General features: G+C 46.2%; 1 protein-coding gene across 1 annotated transcript in view; it reads right to left on the minus strand.

Annotated features, from left to right (window-relative positions):
- Positions 1 to 25,105, minus strand: part of Col4a2 (collagen type IV alpha 2 chain) — a 172,819-nt gene that overhangs the window by 44,234 nt on the left and 103,480 nt on the right. The window contains exons 5-18 of the mRNA XM_008855192.3: positions 17,689 to 17,823; positions 17,486 to 17,530; positions 14,855 to 14,971; positions 13,333 to 13,404; positions 12,395 to 12,430; positions 12,223 to 12,285; positions 10,204 to 10,239; positions 8,347 to 8,388; positions 6,703 to 6,795; positions 5,129 to 5,164; positions 4,630 to 4,680; positions 4,187 to 4,231; positions 1,482 to 1,535; positions 889 to 955 (exon numbers count right to left, since the gene is read on the minus strand). Of these exons, the coding sequence (XP_008853414.1) occupies positions 889 to 955; positions 1,482 to 1,535; positions 4,187 to 4,231; positions 4,630 to 4,680; positions 5,129 to 5,164; positions 6,703 to 6,795; positions 8,347 to 8,388; positions 10,204 to 10,239; positions 12,223 to 12,285; positions 12,395 to 12,430; positions 13,333 to 13,404; positions 14,855 to 14,971; positions 17,486 to 17,530; positions 17,689 to 17,823 (892 nt within the window). The remainder of the gene's footprint in view (positions 1 to 888; positions 956 to 1,481; positions 1,536 to 4,186; positions 4,232 to 4,629; positions 4,681 to 5,128; positions 5,165 to 6,702; positions 6,796 to 8,346; positions 8,389 to 10,203; positions 10,240 to 12,222; positions 12,286 to 12,394; positions 12,431 to 13,332; positions 13,405 to 14,854; positions 14,972 to 17,485; positions 17,531 to 17,688; positions 17,824 to 25,105) is intronic.

Genomic DNA, 25,105 nt, shown 5'->3' on the forward strand with positions numbered 1-25,105 from the left:
GAGAGAGAGAGACAGAGAGAGAGAGAGAGAGAGAGAGAGAGAGAGGAGAGCTAAAATAATGCCTAGTTAGTGTAAAAAAATGGAGTCATCTCAGCGGTTAAGAGCACTGACTGCTCTTGCAGAGGACCTGGGTTCTATTTCCAGCACCCACATGGCAGTCATCCTTAACTCCAGTCCCAGGGGAGTCTGAAGACCTCTTCTGACCTCCGTGGTATTTCAGGACACGGGTGCATTCACATACATGCAGGCATTACATGCATAAATAATAAATAAATAAATAAATAAATATATAAAACAAACCCCCAAAAACAGAAGTATAGAGGATGTGAATGTATTATATATATATATTTCAACTGAGAGTAAACTCATTTTGAGGGAAAAATATGACATTGAGGGACCACAAAGAATAGAAATAATAGACATTAAAACGTTATTGATGTTGAGCTCTGCACACAAGACCCTGTGTACACAAGGCACTTAGGCTCCTCCCACAGGCCAGGGAAGGGAATCCAGAGGGGATGGAGCCACACTGAGGTGATCAGCCCAGCAGCCACCATAGGCAGGATGGGGCTGGAGTGTGGGGTGCAGGAAAATAAGTAGAAGACATTGTTGAATTTGTAGCTACAGGGAAGTGACAGGATCAGAAATCCCATGTGTGCAGTGTATGGCAGAGGCTGGGACAGGAAAGACAGGCTTCAAGTAATGGTCTCTAATGGCACCTTTGGAACCACCAGCAAAGCTGGGTCCCAGCTGTCTCTAAAGGCTGTGTATTAAATATCTTTGTTTTGTTTCACTTAGAAGATCTGTCTGGAAACTTTACAACTTTTTGTTTTCAACAGAAGAGAATGTGTGTGAGGCTCTGTAATGCACCCAAGCTCTCATACCAACCTTTTGCCAGGGAAGGATGAGGCAAGTAGGCAGGGGGTCCTGGGGGGCCTCGTTCCCCTCGTTCTCCCTGAAGAGAGAGGACTATGAGGTTAGCTTTTCAGAGTTCTAGTGATTGCAAGGACCCCTACACCATCTGCTTTGTGACATACATGCTTTACAGAGCTGTCTCACAGGGACTTCAGATAGACCTACAGGTTTTCCTGCTCTCCCCAGATACCACTCTAGCAGGAACCACTACCCACAGGGCTAGATCCCCTATTAGCTAGTTTGGATCACCTCAAGTGGTTTTCCCTGCTCGTCCTGAGAGTCAGTGATGCAAATCCCATGCTCTTTTGGGTATTAGAGGTACCACTTCATCTTGTGACTACAAAGCCTACCTCCTCCCACCCTGCTGGTCCATCTGCTCCCAAAGACAGGCCTAGTATAGTCCAGGCAGCCCCTGTAGCACATGGCATCCCCTCCCCCGGGGAGTACATTAATACACTGCTGCTTATCTCCCCTCCCATGTCCTGGGGGATCTAGAATTGTTTAGGGTAGGGTGCCACCTTCTCCTAAGGGAGCAGGACACCATCAAAAGGAAAGATATACATTACCTTGGGTCCTCGGGGCCCGCTGGGGCCTTGGAAACCATCCAGACCTCTGCTTCCCTGCAAGAGAGATACAGGCTTGTTACCTTCAGTCCAGCAGGAAACTCCAGAAAGTGACCCTACACCACTCCCACTGCTGGGATTAAAGGCGAGTGCCACCACGCTGGGCATTATAGGGATTTTCAAACCCAAGTGCTGTGGTGATGGACTAGGACTGTCTGAATTTGTGGTTTTCTTTTGCTGGACTGTGACTGACTCTGGCCCTTTCCCTCACACTAGGTGGAGCTAAATATTCAAGAGCCCTTGCCTTTAGGTCGTTCAAGCCCAAGCAGGTAAGAAGAACTCACTGGCAGAGGTCTTAGCAGCCGGCAGGAGCCCACGGTTGGAAAGCATTCATGGTCAGGCTCCACTAGGAAATGTCTCAAGTGCTGAACAACAGGCTGCTGTCCTATGTGTCTGAACATGCCTCCATGCCTGAATGGATTTCTAGATCCTTCCTCAGCCCAATGGCACAAGGCACACCGGTTAGTGTGATACAACTTGGGGGCCTCAGGGGAAAGACTTCTCTTGAGAGGAATTCCACATGGGGACAGCTTTGACCCATGTGGCACATTTACACCACAGGCGGGCTGTACTCAGTGTACAGTTACCAAGAGACCAGGTCTCTGTGAGCATGCCCTACAGTAACTCCAGGCTGGAAAAAGATTCTGCTATTACTAAACATAGGCTTTCCCAGACAAGGAGGGGAGATGATAGCTAATGTTTTAGAAAATTTAATGTAGCCATATACATAAAACATCTCTCCATTCCCTGACTGGAGTTCTGTTTACTGTGTGTGTGTGTGTGTGTGTGTGTGTGTGTGTGTGTGTGTGTTTGTGTGTGTGTGTGTATGGGCATGTGGAGAAGATTCTCTGTCTCTGCAGGGGGACAGATGCTTTCCAGACACATGGCCTTCTGTTTCTTCCCACTTTGACCTGCTGTTTTCACGGGTCACTGCCCACAGCGGCTCCTCAGAGATGCCTTTGGTTTCTGTCTCCTAAGGCTACAGTCTTCAGCACATCTGGAACGCCAGAGGGTGGGGGCAGGAGCAGCAGCTGGGCCAGTGGGATAATGTAGGGAAACACTTGGTGAGGTTTGTACTAACAACACAGGACGGTGAGTCATTTGTGTATGTCTGCCTATTTCCCTATTTTTTCAGTTGAGTAAACTATTTTCCCTGACCCACTTAAGCACAGATGTCCATTTCTTCACAAGTTGTGTGACTGCAGAGAGAAAGCTGGACGAGTGTCCCTACCATCCTTGCACCTGAGTCACGGGAACTGGGTGGCCAGGGTACCGGGCGGCCAGGACTTACTGGGCTCTTGTTTTCATGGACCGCTAGGTTCCAGAGTAGCTGCTTTGAAACATATTTTTAAACACTGCAGCTCCTTTGTGTTGGGTGAAGACTAAGTGACAAAAGGATGTCACCAGTCCACCTTAGCAATGGGTGGACCCTGACTACACAAGTGGGTGGAAATGGCTGAGCTTTGGATTCATTGTCTACTTCAATCCAGTCTTTAAAAGACCTGCACATTCTCTGGCCTATGGCTGGGGAGCAGTGGGGACGGCTGTTGTCTCTGGTTGAACCACCTTTGGTGACACTCCTAGCAGTAACTAATGCGATGGAATGCTGGGTGTAGTTAGGGTATGGCCTCCAGCCTGAGTTTAGGGCCAGTGTTGAGAAGGGACAAAGATGACAAGAGCAGTGATCGGGGTCTTCCAGGTAATGGGTCCATGCCAGAACATGGGACCAATGCAGCCTTCAGCCAGAGACATGGAAATCAGCCACCGCACTGTGAGGCAAGACTACTTGCCATCCCAGAACAGTCACATGGCTCCTCTGCCTTGGTGCCTGCTCACCATGGCCTCTGGGTCCTTCAGTGTCACATGGCCACCCACTGTGGCATCCTGAGTAAGTTTCAAGGGAGCTGCCATTCTGAGGCTAATTGTTTTCCATGCACCTGACAGGACTGTGTGATGGAAACACCACTCATGGGTACTCTGTGCATACATCCTGGCGCTGGCTGTAAGCTGACAGGAGGCTTGGATGTATCAGGGGCGAGTGAATATGGTGCATCTGTGTTCCTCAGCTCTGCAGCTTCCTAGTGGGTGGTAGATGCAAATGTGTAAGGGGAATAACTTCCACAGTATGCTGGGTGAAATGTAGAGCAGCACAGTACATATGTGTTTATTCCTTTGTTGCCAAGTTACGTGCATGTTAGTTCACATGACCCTGTACATTGGCCATGATCTGAAGCCAGACTCCAGGACTGTCCCCTTTGGGTGACAGGAAGGTGCTGGCCTCTGTGGTGGGTGGACTGTGTGCCTAAATGTTCTAGGACTAAACTTGTGCGTAAAATGGACATCGTGAGTAAATAAATCATTAATTAGATAAAAACATTTTTATGTGTACTTTCTGCTCTGAGTAGTGTTTAGCTGATTCTAAATCTGGTCCAGACACAGAGGGTATGAGGTCCAGGGCTGAGACCTGGGTCTCTGGGAAGAACCAACAGATAAATTAGCAGAACTGAGACACAGTGACTCCTCCGCTGAGGACCTTGAGGACCTGGGTGATGACTCATGTGACTAAATGCAAGGAGCATCCCAAGTGGGTTTTGGGGACAAATACTTCCTTCAATACCATCAGCTCGAATTTTGCGTAGCAGACTTACTTTCTGTCCTAAGGCTCCTTTCTCTCCATCCATGCCAGGAAGACCCTAGGTTGAACAGAAAACAGAAGCAATGAACAGCAGTTCACCTGAGAGGACTGTGTGGGTACCAACCACCACTAAAGCAGCCTCTGTTTTCAAGGTTTGCAAGAATAGTTACATGTGGCCAAATTCAACCCCAAGTGCCAAGGTGGCTGACGGTGCTCAGATCATGGCTCTGAAGTTGGCACATGCCTCTTGGGGCTGAGCCTTCTTACCACATTCTTCTCAGACTATTTGGGCAACCAGAAATTAACCTGTGTTCTAGACATACTCTGTACTTGACAGAGTATATGGGCTCCAGTAGGGGGTGGGGGGCTATGGGAGGGTGCTGTTGGGGATGGGGGCATAAGATGATTAAGAAAGCTACCAACTAAACAACCGTGGGCATAAAGTGCATGACTTACCCGTGGTCCTGGAAAGCCCATGATGCCTTCCTCACCCTTCAAGGAGATGCCCTAGGAGAGAGCAACCAGAATAAGGCACCTGAGCAATGGGCCACTCTGCAGCCTTTCCGGGCCCCTCAGAGACAGGATGCTGGCATGGGGTAATGCGGGGCAGAGAGAATCCAGGGGCCTGTCTGGATCACCTTTATCTAGGATGCTGCATGTCACAGTCACAAGGCAAGTGACAGTGAGGGAGAACTGGGAAGAGGAGCCAGGTTACATCAGATGAACAAGATGACAGAGAGACTCCCTTGGCCCAGAGCAGAGGCTGGCCTATCCAGAAAATGCTAATTAACCAGTATTATTATACAAAATGCATTAAGTACAAACAATATTTTGCTGCCTAGATAAGTGGATGGACCCGAGACCCTGTGGGCTAGGACCAACACACTTCCCACATTTCCAACAGGAGTCCCAAGGATGGAGCATCACAGGGGAAAGATTCTTATGATGGACTTACTAGTATCCCTGGATCTCCCTCACTCCCTTTTTCACCCTGTGAAGAATACAAGAAATAAGAAATGCTCATTCATTTGAGAACAGAACTTAGACATCAACCCTGGCTTAGGATATGAGATGAAAAGTATTTAACAAAACTTCAAGCAACATTGATGAAATCATGGCAACAAGAGTTCTTAGAGGCTACAGCTTCAAATTCAAGTGGAAAAAAGTGTTATTTCTCCATATTTTTCACAAAATAAATGAAATTCTCTGTGGTCTGTGACATGCCTGGAAATCATTCTCTTTTTCCACCTGAGCGGTTATTTGCATCAGTCACAGGGCGCACACTCCTCTGGGTATCCCGTAGCTGGATGCTGGCTCCTGCATACCCACCCACAGTGGGAAGACAAACCTCCAGGAAGACCACAAATAATCAGTCAAATAAAGTATTACTAGAAAAGTTTGCTGAGGAAAAGAGGCTTTGGAAAGCAGGATTGATGTTCTTTGATAGGTGCAGCAGACCCTGCCTGCCACCTCCCATTTGTCAATGGTCCCTCCTGACTTGGGCCATAGCTGCCCTAAGACAGGGCCCTGCCTGCCCATCCTACCTGGGAGTAAGGACCCAAAGTCCATCATGACAGATACTTTGGGACTACAGTGTATTTCTTTTTTTAAAAAATATTTTATTATTTTTATTTTATGTGTGTGAGTGTATTGCCTGCATGTATGTGAGTGCACCTGTGTCGTGCGATGCTGCGGAGGTCAGAAGAGGGCTTTGGATTCCCCTGGAACTGGAGTTAAGGATGGTTCGTAGCTGCCACATGAGTGCTGGGAATTGAACTTGTGTCCTCTGTAAGAGCAGTCAGTGCTCTTAACTGCTGAGCCATCTCTCCAGCCCCACAATAGTGTATTTCTAAGAATGCTGCTTCTATGTTTGGTTTTAATGTCATGCCTTATATTGTATGCACGAGCATGATGCTAAGCCCCAGGGTGCTCAGAATCTGTTCATAGCTCTGTGATGTGAGTGTGATGGTCTTCACTGTTCTGACATCACAGGAAAGCCTAGGGTGCCTGGCGTGCCAGAGTCAGAAGACTCTGGCAGCATCTGAAACTAGGGAGACACCAAGGCCTTAGCTTCGACCAGCCCAGAGAGCTCATAATTTGGATAGGAAGTCTCATTATGTTGCACAGGTTGATCTGAAAGAAAAGGCTCCATGTAAACAAAGAAGAAAAAAAAAATGTACTTTTGTGAGTCTAAGGTTCCATGTCCCTGGTTTTGACTTATGCTGTGGCTACTAGCTTGTGTCTGTACTGGAAACTCTTGTACACATAGACAGTGAATTCCAGGGTTCTCAGATTCCTCTCAGTTGAAAGGATGGACTGGCAAAGCCATGTATCTGTGAATCACCAACTGTTTTGAAGTGTTGAGAAGATTTCAGCAGGGCTTGGTTGGGTTTTTCTACATATAATTTGCCAATTTGGTAGTGAGGTCTTTCTTCACTACTATCTTGGGATGCAATTGCTTGCATAAAATTGAAGAAAGCTACTCTTTCCTATCTTCTTTTCCTGGTTTCACTGGAGTCACCTCTTTACCTTGTACAGATCAGGATGGTATGTAGTCGTTGTGGGTCCGATGAGTGTGGTGTCAGATGGAACCCCGTTGGGTCCTGGCTGTCCTACGTCACCCTGTGGATGATGATTTTGAATCAGATATAAACTTGAGTGACAGCACAAACTCACCACATACTGCTATTTTGTTTTGCATAATACCACAGGCATATCTAGTTTGTATTGCAACAGTAAAATAATCATACGACAATGATCATCATATAAAATGACTTAAATCAGATTTTCATTAGCAACTGTTTAGAGTTTATGTGTCAGGATCACACAGGTCCTAATGATTCTGTGCCACACTTTTTTCTTTGGGGATGTAGCCCTTGATGGCTTTCTATACAAGGAAGTTATTAGGTCTGAAGGCTAAATGTCTTTGAAAGTTCTTGGTGAGAACTACCCTACTGCTTGCCAAGATTGGTACCAGGATCTTAGAAATGCCTAGGAAGCCTCCAGGGTCACCACTGCTTCTCCAGCTAACGGTGTTTTCATACAATAGCTAGAATAAGCATCTCAGAATGCCTTCACTGCCTTTGTGTGGTAGCAGAAGACACAGCCAGTAAGCCTCACACCACATTCCTGCCACTTCTCCAGAAACTGACACAGAATACCCTGTCTTCTTTTGCTATTTCAATGTATAAGTGACATAGTAACTTGGAGCTCAGCAATCACATAACAGGGATAGCAGCAGACTGAGGTGGCACATCAGCTTCTTTAAGAGAGACGTCTCTGTGTTCTGAACATCTGTTAACACACTGTAAAACTGTTCATGTCCACAGTGCCCATGAAGGCCTTGGTGTGTTCAGTAATGTTCTGAGTAAGGTTTTCATGAACTACAGGCATTAACTTCATCCCCACAATCCCCAGCATGCCCATGCTCTCCCACCAATGGCTTCTCCCCAGATCTTCCATCCTTTTATTTTTCTTTATTACTATAGTATATTTCATTGTATAGAACTTAACATTTTTATGTGTTTGGATCATCAAGTTTTTTCATGTATGAGGAGTTTTCGATTCCATTTAGTGGAATTCAATAAAAAAAAGAGGATGGGGACAGGGTGACAGTACTCACTCATGAACAGAGTCACAGGGACAGGTCTGCTGCACACAGAACAGGCAGCTCACAGAGAACTGGGATTGTATGTGGGTGCCATGTTCCTTTTCCAGGCTATTAGACTTCTAAATGATAGCACTGGGGTTGGGGGTGTGACATGTCACATGGCTCTTTCAGGACTGAATCCAGCCAGGGCAGTCATGTGACCTGGGCTTCATGTCAGAGTTGGGCTCTCAGCTGAGTCCCCTCACTCTCTGTGGGTCCCACACATTAGAAGACACTCTTAGGAAACACTTTTACTTCTCAGTGTTGAACACAGGCAGGACTTAAGGGTCCCTGTCAGAGTCTAGGTCAACCCTGACAGCTCACATTCATGTCTCACTGATCCATAATTATCCCTGGAGTGCGGTCGGAGTGGCACTCAACCAAAATTAGCTCCCTATGCAAAGAGCCTGTTTGCAGAGCACCCCAAGAAGATCAGGTTAACCATGGTAGTGATCATCACTTCATCTCATTTCTGACTGCTGCTTATTGCATGTTTCCACACAAAAGCATCAGGCTTCCTTTACCTTTTCACCCTTTTCTCCATAAAAACCAAGTCCTCGGTTGCCCTGGAAAGAGAAATGGCTTCTGTGAGTTTGCAAGAATCAAGAATCACAGTGAAAAAATATTTTTTAGAAAAAAGAACCTAAGACCTCCCTATATGTGACAGTGCTGAACCATTGACACTAATGTAGTGCTCTTGTCGTAGCAGCCAAGAGACTCCGCCTGGTCCTGTGACCAAGGCCCAGGTGAGGGGAAGTCAAGAGAGATCCTGCCAGTTTATTCATTAGCATGGAGGCCTCCCCAAAGTGGAGTCCAGAGTTTGCAGGTTCTGGATCCTCTAGCAAACAGTCCAGGTGATTAACAGATTCCGTAGCAAAAGATCACAACTCATCTCATTTTGATAAAATCACTGTAATTTCATATTAACATTTCTTTCTTTTTAATGATTTTGGGGACTTAACACTAATCACGCTTATGTGCCCATTTGGACTGTTTTCTGGGTCAGTCCTGTGTCTCAGCCAATATTTATTTAATAGTTCCTCCAAGGAGCAGCTGGGCTGGAGTCAGCCCACCCTGACTGAGACCAGTGATGTGAGAAGTCACTGCACAAATTCACACACATTTTCAGCACAGTGCTCTTTCCCAGGGTCTCTCTATTGCTACAGTGAGCAAGAGTCGCACAGGACCCCTCCGATGTTTCTCCCTGCAGTCTACTGTCTGCCCCTTCAATGCCTAGATGTTTCTGGAAATACAAACAAAGCTTTTAATTAAGTTCTGTTTTTCCTCTTTACCACCTGGCTGGAGCTGAAATCAAAGCACAGCATGGCGGCCAGGCTAGATTAGAAGGCCATGCATTCCCACAGTCCTCTCTGCTTATGAGCTGCTTGTCAAAGACACCAGGAAGTGACTTGGCCCAGGGTGAGGGAGCTGTTTGTATTTGCAGCAGTCAGTGGAGATCTGAGGCCAGAGCCTGAGCTGGGCCTCTGCTTCCTTGGCCCTGAAGCCCTGCCGGCTTCCGCTGCCTTTGGCTCAGGTTCCTTCCCACCCTGCACAGGGCTGTCTGATAGGGGTTGAGGGGAGTCCAGAAGCCTCAACAAGTTCCAGCTCCAGCTGGAAGTTCTGGTGGAGGGGATAGGAGATGAGGGGTATGGGGGAGGGTGGTAGCCAAGGTCACCAGGGGTCACAGAAATGTGACTGCATATGGAGCAGGTGTGGGAACATGAGGGCCTGCACCTGGATCTGGAGCAGTAGATGGCTCTTCCGAGCTTCCTGTTGAACTCTAGCATCTCTGATCTATGCTGAGCTTTGATTAGATATTCTCCTTGTCAGCACTGAGTTTGTACATTCATCTAATTTTCCCAGATCATAATGATTCTGGGTTCTGTTGTTCAAGCGCTCTCTAAGTCTCTAACCAACCACCTACTTGGTTGTCCTTCTACCAATTTAACAGTCACCCTGTGATAGAAGCAGTGTCGCTTGGGCTCCAACCTGGCTCAGTAGCATTAGACATGTCCATAGCACTGACCTCAGGCTCCAGTAGACCCATGCTATATCCAGAAAGGATGAGAGTCTCCACTTCCCTTAAACAGTGTTCCCCTGCTCATCCTCCATCAAGCACTCATCATCATGACTTTCACACAGCCACAGAGGTGTCATAGAGCTGCAAGCAGCTGCAGCCCCAGCATCCTCAGTTGGGCCTGGGTTGGGTGTTCTGGACATCCCATGGGATCTATTCCTGAGCATCAAGTCTTAAAATCCTGCAAGATGGTTCTCAGTATGCTCTAAACCAGAAATAGTTTCAGTCAAGTTATTCTCTGGTCAAAAAATACATGCACAGTCACCTAAGAACCCCTTCCTCACCCTGGTCCCCAACAACTTACTGGGTGTCCTTTGGGTCCGGGGGGCCCGGGTGGTCCCTGTAGAAATATAAAGACACGTGTAAGCTGTTTTCTTTCTCCCAGGACCCAGATGACATCTGCTAGGAGGTCCTGGGAAAATCATTGTCTACTCAGAACAGCATGGTTGGAGCTTCCCCACATCTGTCTTGAGGGGATGAAAAGCCAGAAGGAAGGCCGGGTCACTGTCCTCAGAATGCACCAAATGTACTGCTGTCTATGGACAGCTGTTCCTGGTTTGCTTGTGTGTTTGGGTTTGTAACTTCACCCATGTCCTTTGTAAGGGCGCAGGCCCTGTGCCTTTAGCCAGGACCCTCTGAGCTCCTAGGGGAATCCCCCATAAGACAGAGTCACATTTTAGTAGTGGATTCACAAGTGCTTACAGACAGAATAAATCTATAGGCTGATTCCACAGAGCAGTCTGCCTGCATACACCATTTGTGTCTTTCTACAAGCATTCGAAGTCAACCTCACTCGACGAAAACAACTATGGTGTAGCAAAGAAATGGATGTGGGCATGGGGGCAGAGATGGGTGATTTTCACAGAGCATGTGAAGGTCTTCAGAGCCAGACCAACTATAGGCCTGGTGTGCACAGCCTCAGGTTCTCTGAACTGTATTTATTTAGTGTACAGGTTTGTGTGTGTGTGTGTGAGTGTGTGTGCGTGTACATGCACATATGGAGGTTAGTGGTCTTCCTCAATCATTGAGGCAGGATCTCTCACTGAACTTGCTGCTTCCTAATTCAGCTAGACTGGCCAGCAGTCTCTAGGGATCCTCCTGCCTCTATCTCCCCAGCTCTGTGATTACAGGCATGTGCTACCACCATGCTTAGCTTTTCTACATGGTGCTGGGGATTAAACTTGGGTTGTTGTGCTCATACAACAAGCACTTCCCTGCCTGAGCCTTTTCTCCAGCCCCTCTGAACTGTATTTAAAAAGGAAAACCTCAACTTGCTACATGAGTGAGCCAGTGGCCACTCACAGATGAGTGTTACATCCTCTGGTCCTCCATCATCCTATTTTGGCTGAATCTGCCCTAGACAGTGTTGCTGTAGAAACAGTTTTATTGCATGAGGGAAACTATCTTTGCAGAGAAAAGAACTATTACTATGATTTATTGTTATATTATAATTTCTGAAGGAAATTATATGTGCTGCTCCCAGGCTGGAGTATCCCTTCATGAACATCCTGCCTTGTTTTCTCTGTTTATATTAGTAAATGCACACCATAGCATCTCTTGAGGCAGGTCTAAGTCCTGAGAAAGGGTTTCTGGGAGAAGGTCACTCACCAGGACCCAAACTTTCTCTGTGTGTCATTTAAGGCCTATTTGTCTTGCTGCTAAGAAGTGTTCAGAAGGACAGTCAGAATCCTTCTCATGGTGGCCAATGCATGCTGCAGGCCACTGTGTGGTGGTGGGAGGGGGTAGGGCTGCACAAGCACTAGCCACCTCCTCCTCCTCTCTTGCCTCCCTACAGGAAGCCTTCCCTCGGCCTCCTTTATATCCTATCATCTGTGCTCTGTCATTGGGTCAGCAGGGAAGGGACTGTTTATGGCCTCCACTTAGAGGATCAATATATAAATGTCCAACATCGCTCCTGCTATAATGGTGTAGCCAGGTTAAAATGCACCTGCTGCACATGGCCTGGTCCAGGAAAACCCCACTGCCTCCATACCGACCTGTGGGACTTTGGTCTGCTTTACTCAGGGATGATGCCCTTTGTCATGTGGGTAGGTATGGAACATACACCTAATGGGAGGTGTTCTAGTCAGAACCAAGTCTAAATCTGACATGGTTGGCAGTGAGCTGGTGACCATGGATTCTGAGTCCTCATTCTCCAACCTTAACAGCAGCTGAGTGTATAAAGAATGGCCTGTGCTGTCTCTGTGGCTTCTATAGTAACTATGTGCCCATCAGTGGCTCAGTGGCACTCAGCAGGTGAAGAAGCCACATCCACAGGTGGCCTGACAAGGACCTGGGAGTGAGCATGCACACAGGGACTTACCGGTCTTCCTGGGGCTCCAACAGGACCCATCTGTCCTATTGGCCCTGGACGGCCAGGAGGCCCCTGTGGACAGACAAAGAGAGTGTGGCTTGAAGACAGATAGACGGTTGTGTTCATTCCTAATGCTCTTAAAGTTGTGCTTGGAATATTCCCCAATAAAAATGGCACTTACCTGGAAGCCGACCAGTCCAGGCTCTCCAGGTTCACCCTGGTTGAAAGGAAAAAAGGGTTACGAATTACCACTTTGTGCTTGTGTGCATGTGGGTACACATGTGCGTGCGTGCGTGTGTGTGTGTGTGTGTGTGTGTGTGTGTGTGTGTGTGTGTGTAGACATGAATGTTGGGGGGGTCAATTTCAGTTATTCTTCAAGGTGCACACTGGGGGACAGGATGATAGGGTTATGAACACTCAGTGAGTGTGTGTGTGTGTGTGGATATGCGTGTGTGTGCGTGTGTGTGTGTGTGTGTGTGTGTGTGTGTGTGTGTGTGTGTAGACATGAATGTTGGGGGGGTCAATTTCAGTTATTCTTCAGAGCCATCCACATTGGTTTTTTCGAGACAGGGTCTCTGTAGTCCCACCTGGCCTGGAACTTGCTATGTAGACTAGGCTGGCCTTAATCTCACAGAGATCCACCTGCTTCTGCATCTCCAGTGCTGGGATTAAAAGCATGTTCAACTACACTTGGCTCTATGTCCAGCTTTTTAACATGGGTTCTGGGATTCAAACCTAGAACCTCATGCTGGCAAGGCAAGCACTTGACAGACTAAGCTGTCTCCCCAGCTCCCAACAGTTACTGCTTTTAAGCATCTTTAGCTTTATTTACATCTATGGCAGAGCTGGAACTATACACACACATGAAATATGTCACCAGACTCATTACCGTTTGGCCCGGAGTATTGAGAATGTGAGAAGGGGTACACCCAGGTCAAAGAAGGCTGAATACATCTCAGTGCAAATACGATGACTTGTAGGTTAAACACAGCCTTCAGTTACTCTGTGAGTCTATGAATTCCTTCACTGCATTTCTACTTACATTCAGAGCTAATTCATAATTAGCTTTTTGACAGTTTACATGGGATCATGTCCATCTTCCACCTACAGTAAACATACCCTGTATTTGTCTCGTTCTTCTCTAGACAGTGCATAAGGTTCGCCTTTCTGCCCCTTGGGTCCTTGGGGCCCCTAAGTTAGCAGATATGCCATAGAAAGAAGAACAAAGAAGAATCCATTAGCTTCCAGTATGGCTGTGGTGATACAGATGGTGCAGTGTTGGCTTCCATCAGCAACATCTACTGTCCCCAATATCAACCCCCTTAAGGTTCACTTACAAGCCTGAGGCTCCTCATTTTATACCCTCAGAGTTAAAATGGAAATACTACTAAAAATAGGATCTAACTTATTTTCAGAATCCCAAGTGAATTCTCTGCAGTCATCCTCTAGTATTGAATGACACTATCTTCTCTTTGTAATAACAGTAGGTGGTTTCTCTGACACTGGTGTTCTAACAATATTAAAGCCATTTACAGGTGATAAAGGCAGTAGGCATAAGCATCTCTGAATATTTGTACGTAACATTTACAGTGACAGCTATGTTTCTTGGTCATGAAACTTATACAAGAATGGAAGGGAAAGTCATGTAGTTCATTGAAACAGCTAACCACATAGAAAACAGACAGCGGTGGGCAGAGGCTACAAGGCAGAGGTAGAGCTCATTGGTCACAACTCACTGCAGGAAAGTCACATGGACATTTGATCAAGGCTTCTTCCCCTTAAAGTGTTTTCAAAATTCAAAGGCTCAACCAGAAATGTTAGAATTTGAATTTGCAAATATGATACTGAAAGAATATTTCAGGATTCTTTGGAAAGATCCTAAGAAATGAATGAAGCCACAAAACAGGTACTTATAGGAAAGTTCCTCTACTGAAAAAAAAAGAATTTCTATTTGGTATCTATTTTGTTGTTTTGTTTTGACACAGGGTCTCATTATGTAACCCTGGCAGGCCTGAAACTCACTAGATATATACCAGGCCGGCTTCAAATTCATGAAGATCTACCTGCCTCTGCCTCTGGGGTGTTCGCACTAAAGGTGTGGACCACCACACTTGGCCCTCCACTACATATCTGCCTTGTAGATGTCAGAGAATGTGAGGACCTTCCAGATCACCAAGGATCCGATCATCTCATAAGACGGTGACTACCAGGCTGGTGCCAAGATTCAAGGTTTCTGATTTTAGCTGTATTACCACACTATCATTCACTGTTATTTGAATTGGAATATGGGGGGAGATAAGCAATCCTTGCAAGACTACAGGCATGAAGAATATAAACTGACTCACTTCTCTTCCATCTAATAGTTAGGAGTAAATTACACTATGAATTTACCTAAACCCAGGGCAGTCTGCTGCAAGAAAATATGGGCAGCGAGTACAGCTTCCATCAACCATAACGACAGAAAGGGTCGGAAGTACCCAGGGCAAGACTTGACAGAAGAACGTCCAGCCTGCACTGCTCTCCTGGGCTGAGCCCTGGAAGTAGAGTCAAAACTATCCTGTCTTCTGCCCACATATAATGACAGTTGCCTACCACCCAGACTTCCAGGCTAACCAGATTACCACATGGTGTTTATACTCACGGGGAGGCCAGGGAAGCCCCCAGAGCCAGAGGGTCCCTGTGGGCCTGCATCTCCCCTGGTCCCGTTGCAGCCATCATAACCAGGCCTTCCTCGGGGCCCGCCTTGCCCTGGGTGTCCCTGGGAAGTAGAACAGAGTGTGAACAGTCAAGTTTTCACATAATTGATCCATAAAACAATTGCAAATAGTCTCAAACCTCATGTCCCTAGCACAAACCCAAGAAGAAGAAGGCTGAAAAATGGACAAAGGAAGGAGTAAACAAAAACATAGGCATGTCCTAAGTGGGCAAAAGGCCACGGAGGCTGGGTATCATTTTTACAGGTTTCCGTGGGAAGCAACTTGGCATCTTCTGCCGTGATCCACGGGCCTTTAGGCAGGCATTGAGAAGAGATCTTAAAAGTCCATAAGGGCTTTTAGAAGCAGCTGGCAGGGTGACTTGACCAGCCTTGTCCCGCTGAAGTGCATGTAGAGCCATAGAGGCCGAATCTCAAGCATGGGTGGTAGTCACCACAGTGACCCCACCTGCTGCCTGCCCGGATCAGCTTTCTTTGGTGACACAACCGCTTAGATTATTTCCTTGTTGCTTGAGACAAGGTTTCACTATGTAGCCCAGGCTGGATGCCAACTTGAGATCCTCCTACTTCAGCATCCCACTGTTGCAATTACAGGTGTGCAGTACCATATGTAACAACTTTTTAGATTTTAAGTATGACTATAAAGCACATAAAGATCTATAAACAAATCCTACATAGAGAACGATATTTGAGAAATCCCAAAGTAGACGTTTTCTTTCCTTTGCACATCTCTTTGCTCTGGATGGTCAAGGTCAGTACTTTGACCTGTGCTGCAGACAGCCACACTCTGGTGAGTCAGAGGAATCCCACTGCTCCTGTAAGTCTAGAGCTCCCCTTCTCTGAGTGGCAGTACAGCTAGCTTTCGGATGGCCTTCTAGACACCTTTCTACAGGACACAACTCTAAGCTTTTAAAGGTCGCTTTATACAACTTCTAAACACCTAACATATGCCCCTTAAAATTAAGATTCACAAACTGACAAGCTGTGACAAATGACATTTAAGCAACCTCATCTGTGCTGTGTTCTGTGGCGAGAGACTCTGTCATTGAGCAGTGCTGCTACTGTGGAAATGTCACTCTATGCAAGGTGATTATTCCTCTCTACTTTATTGACCATTTTCTCCCGATATAAAATAAACATGCAGATGAAAAATGATCAAGCATATGAGACAGATCTGTTTCCATCTTATCCCATAATGTCTTTATATCTTAATTTGGATTACAAATCCTCATCAAGGAAAAAACTCACAGACAATCCAAAGAGTTCCAAGAAGTAGTTTTAAAAAAATGGGTAATTTAGTTTTAAGTTTAAATGTTAGAAAACATTTTTATGATTTGTTTATCTCTGGAAATGTGTGACTCTGTACTCTGCCTATTTCTCAAGACCCTGAGTAATGAGGCAACTACTTACTTCTTCCTGGCTGTGTAGTATAACCCCGAGTCTGCTGGAGCCCACTTTGTGTGTGACTCTGAGGACCCTGACATTCAGGGCCCCGCCCTGGTAAATATGGCTGCCCTCCTGCTCTGCTTCCTACACTCCTACACAAGTCTCCTTGAGTGTGGGGCTAGTGGCCCAAAGGCAAAGCACAGATCCTCTGTGCCAGGCCTTTCTCTCCTTCCTTGTAATGGCCCTGCATGTGAAGCTGGGGAATGATCTCTCTCTCTCTCTCTCTCTCTCTCTCTCTCTCTCTCTCTCTCTCAGACACATGCGCTGGGGGGGCACAGACATCTGAGACACATGTGCTGGTGGGGTACAGACATCTGTGAACATATGTGAGGTTCAAAGTCCATGCCTTCGAGCCACAGCAGATGAAGGAGCGACAGGACGTGAGATAAACACGCTCATCCTTGAACTTAGGTCTGGCCAGGAAGCCAGCCCTGGGAATCTGCTCGCTGAGCCCTGTGAGGAAGGCTGTGAGTCAGGCTGTTTTGTTTATTTTTTTATGCCACAAGAAGTAAAGTAAACTAACTTATAAAAACACTTTATATTGCATTTTGAGATTTTTCTCATGAACGAATCATGCCTTTCCTCTTTCTCTTTTTTTGTGACAGGCTTACTCTGTAGGCCAGGCTGGCTTGAACGCATGTTAATTCTGTTCCAAGTGCTGGGATGATAGGCATGACTACCATGCCGAATCTGTGACTTTCCATCATAACTGATGTTATGTGTAGTTACCACGAAGAATTCAGGAAACCCAGGGAGCCCCCTGGGGAGTTGCATTCCATCCTGTTCTTGCTGGGCTATTTTACATTCAGGTTGCTTCACCGGGCAAATGAAATCTCAAGACTGGCTCTTCACTGAGCATCTCTGAATCATGTAAACAATTTAGTTTCAGCAAAGTAGAGTCAATTCTGAAGGCCTGTCTATAAGAATGTTCAGGAAAGAAGCACTTTGTCCAGTGTTTGAATGGAATCCAGGAGAAAACTGCACAGAGAACCCCCCCCACATTTGAAGTTATAAACAAAGAAGGCAATTTCATGTAAAAGATTTCTTTAAGTCATAAATGCATTGCCTGGAACACACGCAATGTTTAACATTCTCATCTTCTCAAACACTTACGGGAATTCCATCAGCACCGGGGAATCCGGAGACGCCTCTTGCTCCCTAAGGAGAAGTAAAACAGTTAACAAAGGCTGAAATGCTTAGCGTCCACCCACAACAGGGCCCACCAGCAAAGAGCCTCAGTATTCACCCACAATAGGGCACACCAGAAAAGCCCCCCAGTGCCCACCCACAGCAGAGCGCCCAGCAAAGTCCCATACCACGTCTCCTTTTGGTCCTGTTGGCCCAGGAGCTCCCCGTTCGCCTTTGTCTCCTTTACGGCCCTGCAGTCCTGGGAATCCTTGTAACCCGGGAGGCCCACTGAACCCCTGTGGTCCCACTGGCCCAGGTTGACCCTGTGGGAACAAGATACGTTCAGCGTCACAGTTGAAAACAGGCACTCATTCTCAGTCACAGTCATTTTTCAAATTGCATTTCCCTTTCTCCAAGAGCTATAATCTTCAGGAATATTATTATGTAAATGACCATATTCTACCTCGGCCACCAGAGCTGGAGTGTTGGTCAAAGAATGAAGACAGAATTTAAGGAAAAAACTATTCCATGTGATCCCAGGTGACTGAGGAGAGGCTGTCATGATGTGATTAAATGGACAGCTGCAATGACAGAATCAACTTGCTTGGCTTCTTTTTTTTTAATATTTTATTTATTATTTTTATTTTATGTGTATAAGTCTGCCATGTGGGTGCTGGGATTCGAACCCGGGCCTTCTGCAAGAAACAGTGTTCTTAACTGCTGAGCCATCTCTCCAGCTTGCTTGGCTTCTTTTAAAGAAATTTTGGCGCAGAGCGTTCCAAACAGCTTCACGCAATCTTATCTCTATCTTCTCAGTATCTTGCTTACAGTAGGTACATAAAACTTGATACGTCCACATATTGGAATATTATTTGGCCTTAAACAGGAAGTTCTGATGCATGTTCCAACAAGGGTGACCTCTGAAGACACATGTCTGTGAGACAAGCCAGTAATAAAAAAAAGTACTAAGGGGTCCCCCTTATGTGAATTCTCTTCAGGGACACATTCATAGACAGGAAGAAGGGTGATGAACACCAGAGAGTGGAAGATGGGGAGGGCAACATTTACTCATGAGGTTCAGAGATTCCAGCCTGGAGATGGATGGTGGAGATGCTGCACAATCACTATCACAACAAACCTCATACCCCTGACAGCTCACCTAAAAATAGTTACAAGTGTAAATTAATGCTATATATGCTTTAACTACAGTAGAACACTTAAAATCTAAGGACACGTTGAAAACAAATTTATCACATTAAAGGTATGGTCTTCAGAGACAGGGTCTCTCTGTAGCTGGCCTGGAACTGGCTATACTGTAGACCAGGCTGGCCTTGATCTCACAGAGGTCTGCCTGCCTCTGCCTCTTGAGGGGATTAAAGGCAAGTGTCACCAGGCCTTGCTAAAAATATTTTTGGAGAGAAGAAATTGAGGGAGGCTTTCTCTTTTTCTGTGGACTCCTCTATTACAGCCATGTGCCATTGTTCACAGGCGTGTCAGTGAAGGCCCCAGTCTTTGTTCAGATAGATGTATCTAGTGCCTGCTCACCAATGATCTTTGTCTGCCAAGACCAATCTGCTATCTTATTTCAAAGCCCTATGCTGCCCTGGGGTTGGGGGACTTGTACCCTTGTTTCTGGTCTTTTCCTCCACTGCCTATGCAGATGGTCCAGGATGTATCTTTGCTGAGTTAACATGTCATCTTCCATGTCTCATGGCATTGAGGTGTGAGGATAGAATTCACAGGGAACCTGAGGTGTGTGTGAATGTCAGGGAAGTGTGGGGTGTGGGGAGACCTCACTCAGAGCTATATTTCCTCAGCAAGGGGAGGTGGGAAGTGAGTCTTTGGGTCTGAGGTTAATGGGTGAGATTCAGAGGCCCACTCCAGAGCTTGGGGACCCACTTCTGCATCCCAAGGCAAGTTTGAAAAGGTCCTGGGGCTCCATCTGGGTCAGCACCTGAGTGGAGATTTGATTGCCCTTCCCCGCCCTTGACGTATTCCAGGATCGCCCAGTCATGCCACAGCAGTGAGTGCCTGGCTGGGGCAGGGCAGGCTCAGCATCTTGAGCATCTTAGCATCTTTGAAGATCCAGTCCCACTGTGCTGCTTCTCCTGAGGATCATGGCTACTGCAGTGGACATAGGACCCCAGGCTCACCCTGGCTCGGAAGCTGGTGGTTTGATAGCCTTGTTAGCAGTGTTTGGGAACAGAACAAGTTTTCACTCTGATTTTTATGGGTCTTTCCCAGTCCCATTCATTTTTGTTTGGTTTGCGGCTGTGTAAGGATCTAGCTTTCCTGGGAGTAGATGTTATAACACAGAACTTCAGTTCCCCATGTCACATGGGGACTGCCCCTGGTCAGGGTTTACAGTGAGCATCCTGAGGGGATGGAATGCTTCTCAGTGCTAGCATCATTATTGCCCACACTCTGAAAGTCTGTGTGGTGGAGTTGATGGCTCCAGAGCCAAGGTAAGGCACAGGTCCCCAAGCACTTTGGGGGGAACTGTGTGTCTAAACTGAGGCCATGTTCTTCCCTCATGTTCAGAACCTTGGTGAGAGAGTCAAACTTATTTCCCCTCCATCGCCAGCAGATCTCTAGGCTGCACTTCCTGAATGGGGAGTCTGACTTCTGAGATAAAAATCTCTTCCGGAGTACCTTTTCTTCTCGTTTTGTAACCCGGAGGGGTTTGCACACTCACTGGCTTGTGCAGCCCTCACCCAGTTCCAAACACTCTTATGGCCTCAAAAGGAAATCCAGACCCATTAAGCAGTCACTCGCCATTTTTTCTCCCTGCTTCTGGCAACCACCCATCAACTTCCTGTCTCTGTGGATTTCCCTCTTCTAGAAATGAAGAGAAATGGAATGACTTGATGTGTGCAACCTTTTGAGTCTGGCTTCTTTCACTCAATATGAGGCTTTTGAGGTTCATCCAAATGTGGCACAGGCCAGTAAGTACTTCATGTTCATGGCTGAATAGTAGTTTACTGTATGGATATACCACCATCTGTCCATTTACTAGCAGACATTTGAGTATTTCTACATTTGGGTTATTATTTACTTGTGTATGTGTGTGTATGTGTGTGGGTACACATGTGGAGGTCAGAAGACAACTTTGTAGAGTCAGTTCTCTCTTTCCACCTTTATGTGGGTTCCAGGGATTAAACTCAAGTCTCCAGGTTCGCTGCAAGTCTTTATCCACCGAGTCATCTCACTTGTCTGCTTTTGGCTATTTTGAAAAGCCCCGTTATGAACATGAATCTGCAAACATCTGCCTGAGTTTCTCTCTGAGTCTATACCAAGCAATGGATTCAGTGGGTTCCACGGCAATCACACATTAATTTTTTGAGCTACTGCTCAAGACTTTCCTCAGTGGCTGCACTACTTCAGATCCCCCACCAGCAGAGCACAAGAGTTCCAGACATCCTCACTGACACTTATTATTTTCTTCTTTGGTTCTAGCTGTCCTTGTCACTTCTGAGCAGCCCTTCCTGAAGGATGATGGAATGGAACATTCCACAGCATGTAGGCCAGCTTCCTCTGAGAAAGGGCCTGGGGAGTCTGGAGAGAATGTGGGTTGGCCTTTGACCTGGGGCTGGGGCCTGGCTCTTATCCATGGACTGAACCCTGCTTTGTGGGGTAACTGGACATTGGAGCTGGGCCACAGGACACGCCTGGGAGGTGTGTTGGATTGAGAACTGGGGCTTTCCCCAGAGCATCCTGTCTGTTCAGGAAGCGTGCTGGCCTGTGTGAGGAGCAGCTGCACCCGCAGGTAATGAGGTTTTCCCTTTGTGTTAATCAGCGGCAGCAGCCACTTCCATCCTGTTGAAAAGGCCCACTTGTAAAACTTATTTCTATCTCTTCCTTTCCTTGTGTAACAAGTGATGTTAAAAATAAAAATTGTTCCTGAAAGAGTAGGTGTCTAGCTCAAACATCTTCACATCAACCTCAAAATTCTTCCATTCCTAAAGTGCTTAAAATCTCTGTAATGTCCCAGAAAAGTGGATTTTCTACTCCTGCCGCCAACATACATACAGAGTTCTGGGACACAGACTATTTCTTACAAGCCAAAACACATGTAAGATCATGCTCCACCCCAGTCCCCCATCCATAGGGCTGCATCACTTCCTGGGCATCAGGACAAGAAGAAGGGCCACTGCATTGTGCATCTTCTGGGAGGAGGCGCTGCTGGAAGTTTAACAGCCTCAATCTCATTCTGCCCCATGGCAACTGCATAAAGGTCTGCCTTTATGTCTCTGTGTGGGGACATCCCAACTTTACCCTGAATTTTCTAGAAATTCAGGGTGCTAGGCATGGCCCCAGAACCCTAAGTCAGCATCACGGGATCCCTAGAGGTTTCTATGTGTATTATGGTTACAGTAGCCCTGTGTCTCACCCCCTATTTCCTTCCATAGGCTCTTAAGGAAGGAGATGGTTATCTTTTTTTTTTTTTTTTTGTCTTTTTGAAGCAGGGTCTCCCTGTAGCCCCAGCTGTCCTGGAACTCACTATGTAGACCAGGCTGGCCTTGAACTCACAGAGATCCACCTGCCTCTGCCTCCCAAGTGCTGGGACTATACAGGCATGCGCCACCACACCCGGCGGAGATGGTTATTTTTTAATAAGAGAAATCTCTGAGCTTTATGCTCAGAGGTCTGGCTTACTGGGTCAGGCAGAGGAAAAGAATATTATGTTGGTTAAATATTAATTATAATTAAATTTCCTTACAAGACTGCATAGACAGGACCAGGGCCCACATGACATCTTGCTGAGGTCATTGCTGATGTGTGGGGTGCCAGTCATTTTTGGTGGAGGCCAGCCTTAAAGTCAAGTTGCTATAAAGTACTATGAATATGAAGGAGGAAGGCTTAGAATCACAGACCTCTAAGCATTCCTGGAATTGGAAAGTTTTACTTCTGGAATCAGGGCAAAATATTATCAGAAATTTGTGCATGCAAAATAATCAGAGACTGGGCCGGGCATGGTGGCACACACCTTTAGTCCCAGCACTCCGGAGGCAGAGGCAGGTGGATCACCGTGAGTTCAAGGCCAGCCTGATCTACATAGTGAGTTCAGGTCAGCTGGGACTACAGGGAGACCCTGTCTCAAAAAGACGGAAAAAAAAAAAAAAAAAGAAAAAAAAAAAAATCAGACTGGAGACTTGGAAAGGGGATGGAGGGTCATCCTGACTCACATTCATTCAACCCCTAGGTGGCGCTGGCTCCCACTCACAGCTTAGGAAGCTTCAGGTTTAAGTTGGGTGAGGCAGAAGAGTTCCATTGTCAGAAGTCCACAAGAGGACAGAACCTGCCCCACATGCACACCAGGATATCCAATCTAGCTGCAACCCTTTCCTGGCAGAGCAGAGCAGACTCCGTGTGACGCACTGGGAGGCTGAATGGTAGGAAATCCCTTCTCCTTCCTAAGTTGACTTTTCCTGTCTCACCTTTCATGGGCACCAGCTGCAGACCCTCCTCATGCCCCAGCAGATACTCCCTTCCTCTGAGGGCAGCCTGGCTTTGTGAAGGCCATGGCTTTTAGTGATCCTTGGGGAATTCTAACCTAAGTCCTAGTTAATTTCTGCAAGCTCTTTGGCATACACTGGAAACTATATGAGATGTCCTCAAAGGTTGGAAGGGCTACTTCCTTAGAACCAATTCTTGTTTTTTTTTTTTTTTTTTTTTTTTTTTTTTTTTCTTTTTTTTTTTTTTTTTTCCGTCTTTTTGAGACAAGGTATCCCTGTAGCCACAGCTGGCCTGGAGTCACTATGGAGACCAGCCTGGCCTCGAACTCACAAAGATTTGCTTCCTAAGTGCTGGGATTAAAGGCATGCACCACCATACTCGGTCTCAGAACTGATTCCTTACTCCAGAATTTTGAACTGTCCATCTTTCATAGGATTAGTTCACATTCATGAACAAGTCTTAGATTGCCTGTAGGAACCCAAGTTAACACTAACATATTTTCATATGAAGTAGGATGATATGGGATCTTAGAATTTCTGTTCTTTTAAATTATTTGACAGACTGCAGCATTACATTAATATAAACTAATATCCATATGCAAAGAAGCAGACTTCCACCCTTCTCTTCAGATACAAACATGTACCTGAAATGAATCAGAGATGAGACAGCCTAAGAGGGTGGGTTTGGACCTCCATCGGTGTATTGGCTCTGATCTCAGGAGACTGCCAGAGAGAGCCGAGTTCTGGCCTCCACTTGGTGGTGGGCTTCCCCTAATTGTGCCATACCCATCCCCCTACCTGGGATTTCATGAGGCCCCTCTCAAGGCCTCATAGCAGATCTGGCTTTGGTAGGCTAAGGCTGAGATTCTAGCAGACAGCCTGAGAGGGTAGGTATCAACCTCCATTGGTGTAGCAGCTCTGATCTCAGCAGACTGCCAGAGAGTGCCCAGTTCTGGCCTCCCTCTGGCCTCCCTCTGGCAGAGGGCCTGAGAACACAGAGGACTGCCTCGGAGTACCAGGATCCTGCCTCCACGTGGTGAAGTGAGCCTGACTGTACCTGACTGGAACCTGATTGGGCTTCTGTGGGTACTCATGAATAACTGATCTGAAGCCATCAGTTACCTCCAAATTAAACCTAAGAGAACCTGAACCCTGTACCAGCCAGCTTTACATAACCAATAAAGAAAAGGATCTAGGCACCCGATAATACAAACAGAAGCATACTTCAACTTAAATCTCATTTCAGAATCATAAACAACAAAAGAAATTCAAATGCCAAAATCACAACAAAAGAATAATACAATGGAAAGCCAAAGCACTATGTCCCTACCAAACTCCACCAATCCTGTAGAAGAGTTCTACAAGGAGAAGCCCCTAGAGAAAACCCAGGACACTGAATTTAAAAGAACAATCATGGGGCTGGACAGATGACTCAGTGGATAAGAACACTGACTGTTCTTGCAGAAGACCCGTGTTCGAATCCCAGCACCCACATGGCAGCTAACAACTGTCCATAACTCCAGATCCAGGGGATCTGACAGTCTCTTCTGTCCTCCGCAGGTATTGCACAACACGAGTGCACTTACCTACATGCAGGCAATTACATGCATACACATTAAAAAAAAAAAAGAAAAAAAAACAATCATAAACATGATCAAGGAATTCAACGAATTTAAAGAACACATGAAGAAACAAATTAAAGAGCTAAAAGAAGATAGGGATAAACTTCTGAATGAATTCATAAAAGAGACAGAAACATTGAAGAAAACTCAGGCAGAAATGAAGAAAGAAGTGAAAAAGCTCAATAAGCCAACCTGAAACAACAGAGGAAAGCCTCACCACTAGAATGGATGAAATGGAAAACAGAATATCAACACTGGAGGATAAAGTTGAAGAATTGGACCACTCAAGGAAAGATTATAGAAAATTAAAAAAAACACAGGAATAGAATATGCAAGAGATGTGGGACACCGTGAAAAGATCAAATCTATGGATCATAGGAATAGAGGAAGGAGAAGAATTTCAGGTTAATGGTGTTGACCAGATCTTGAACATGATTGTAGAAGAGAATTTCCTGAAATTAAGGAAAGACATCCCCATACAAATACAGGAAGCACATAGCACACCAAAGAGACAGGGACACAACAGC

The sequence above is a fragment of the Nannospalax galili genome, unplaced genomic scaffold (genome assembly GCF_000622305.1).
Source record: "Nannospalax galili isolate Female #2095 unplaced genomic scaffold, S.galili_v1.0 scaffold267, whole genome shotgun sequence".
NCBI classification, from domain to species: Eukaryota; Metazoa; Chordata; class Mammalia; order Rodentia; family Spalacidae; genus Nannospalax; species Nannospalax galili.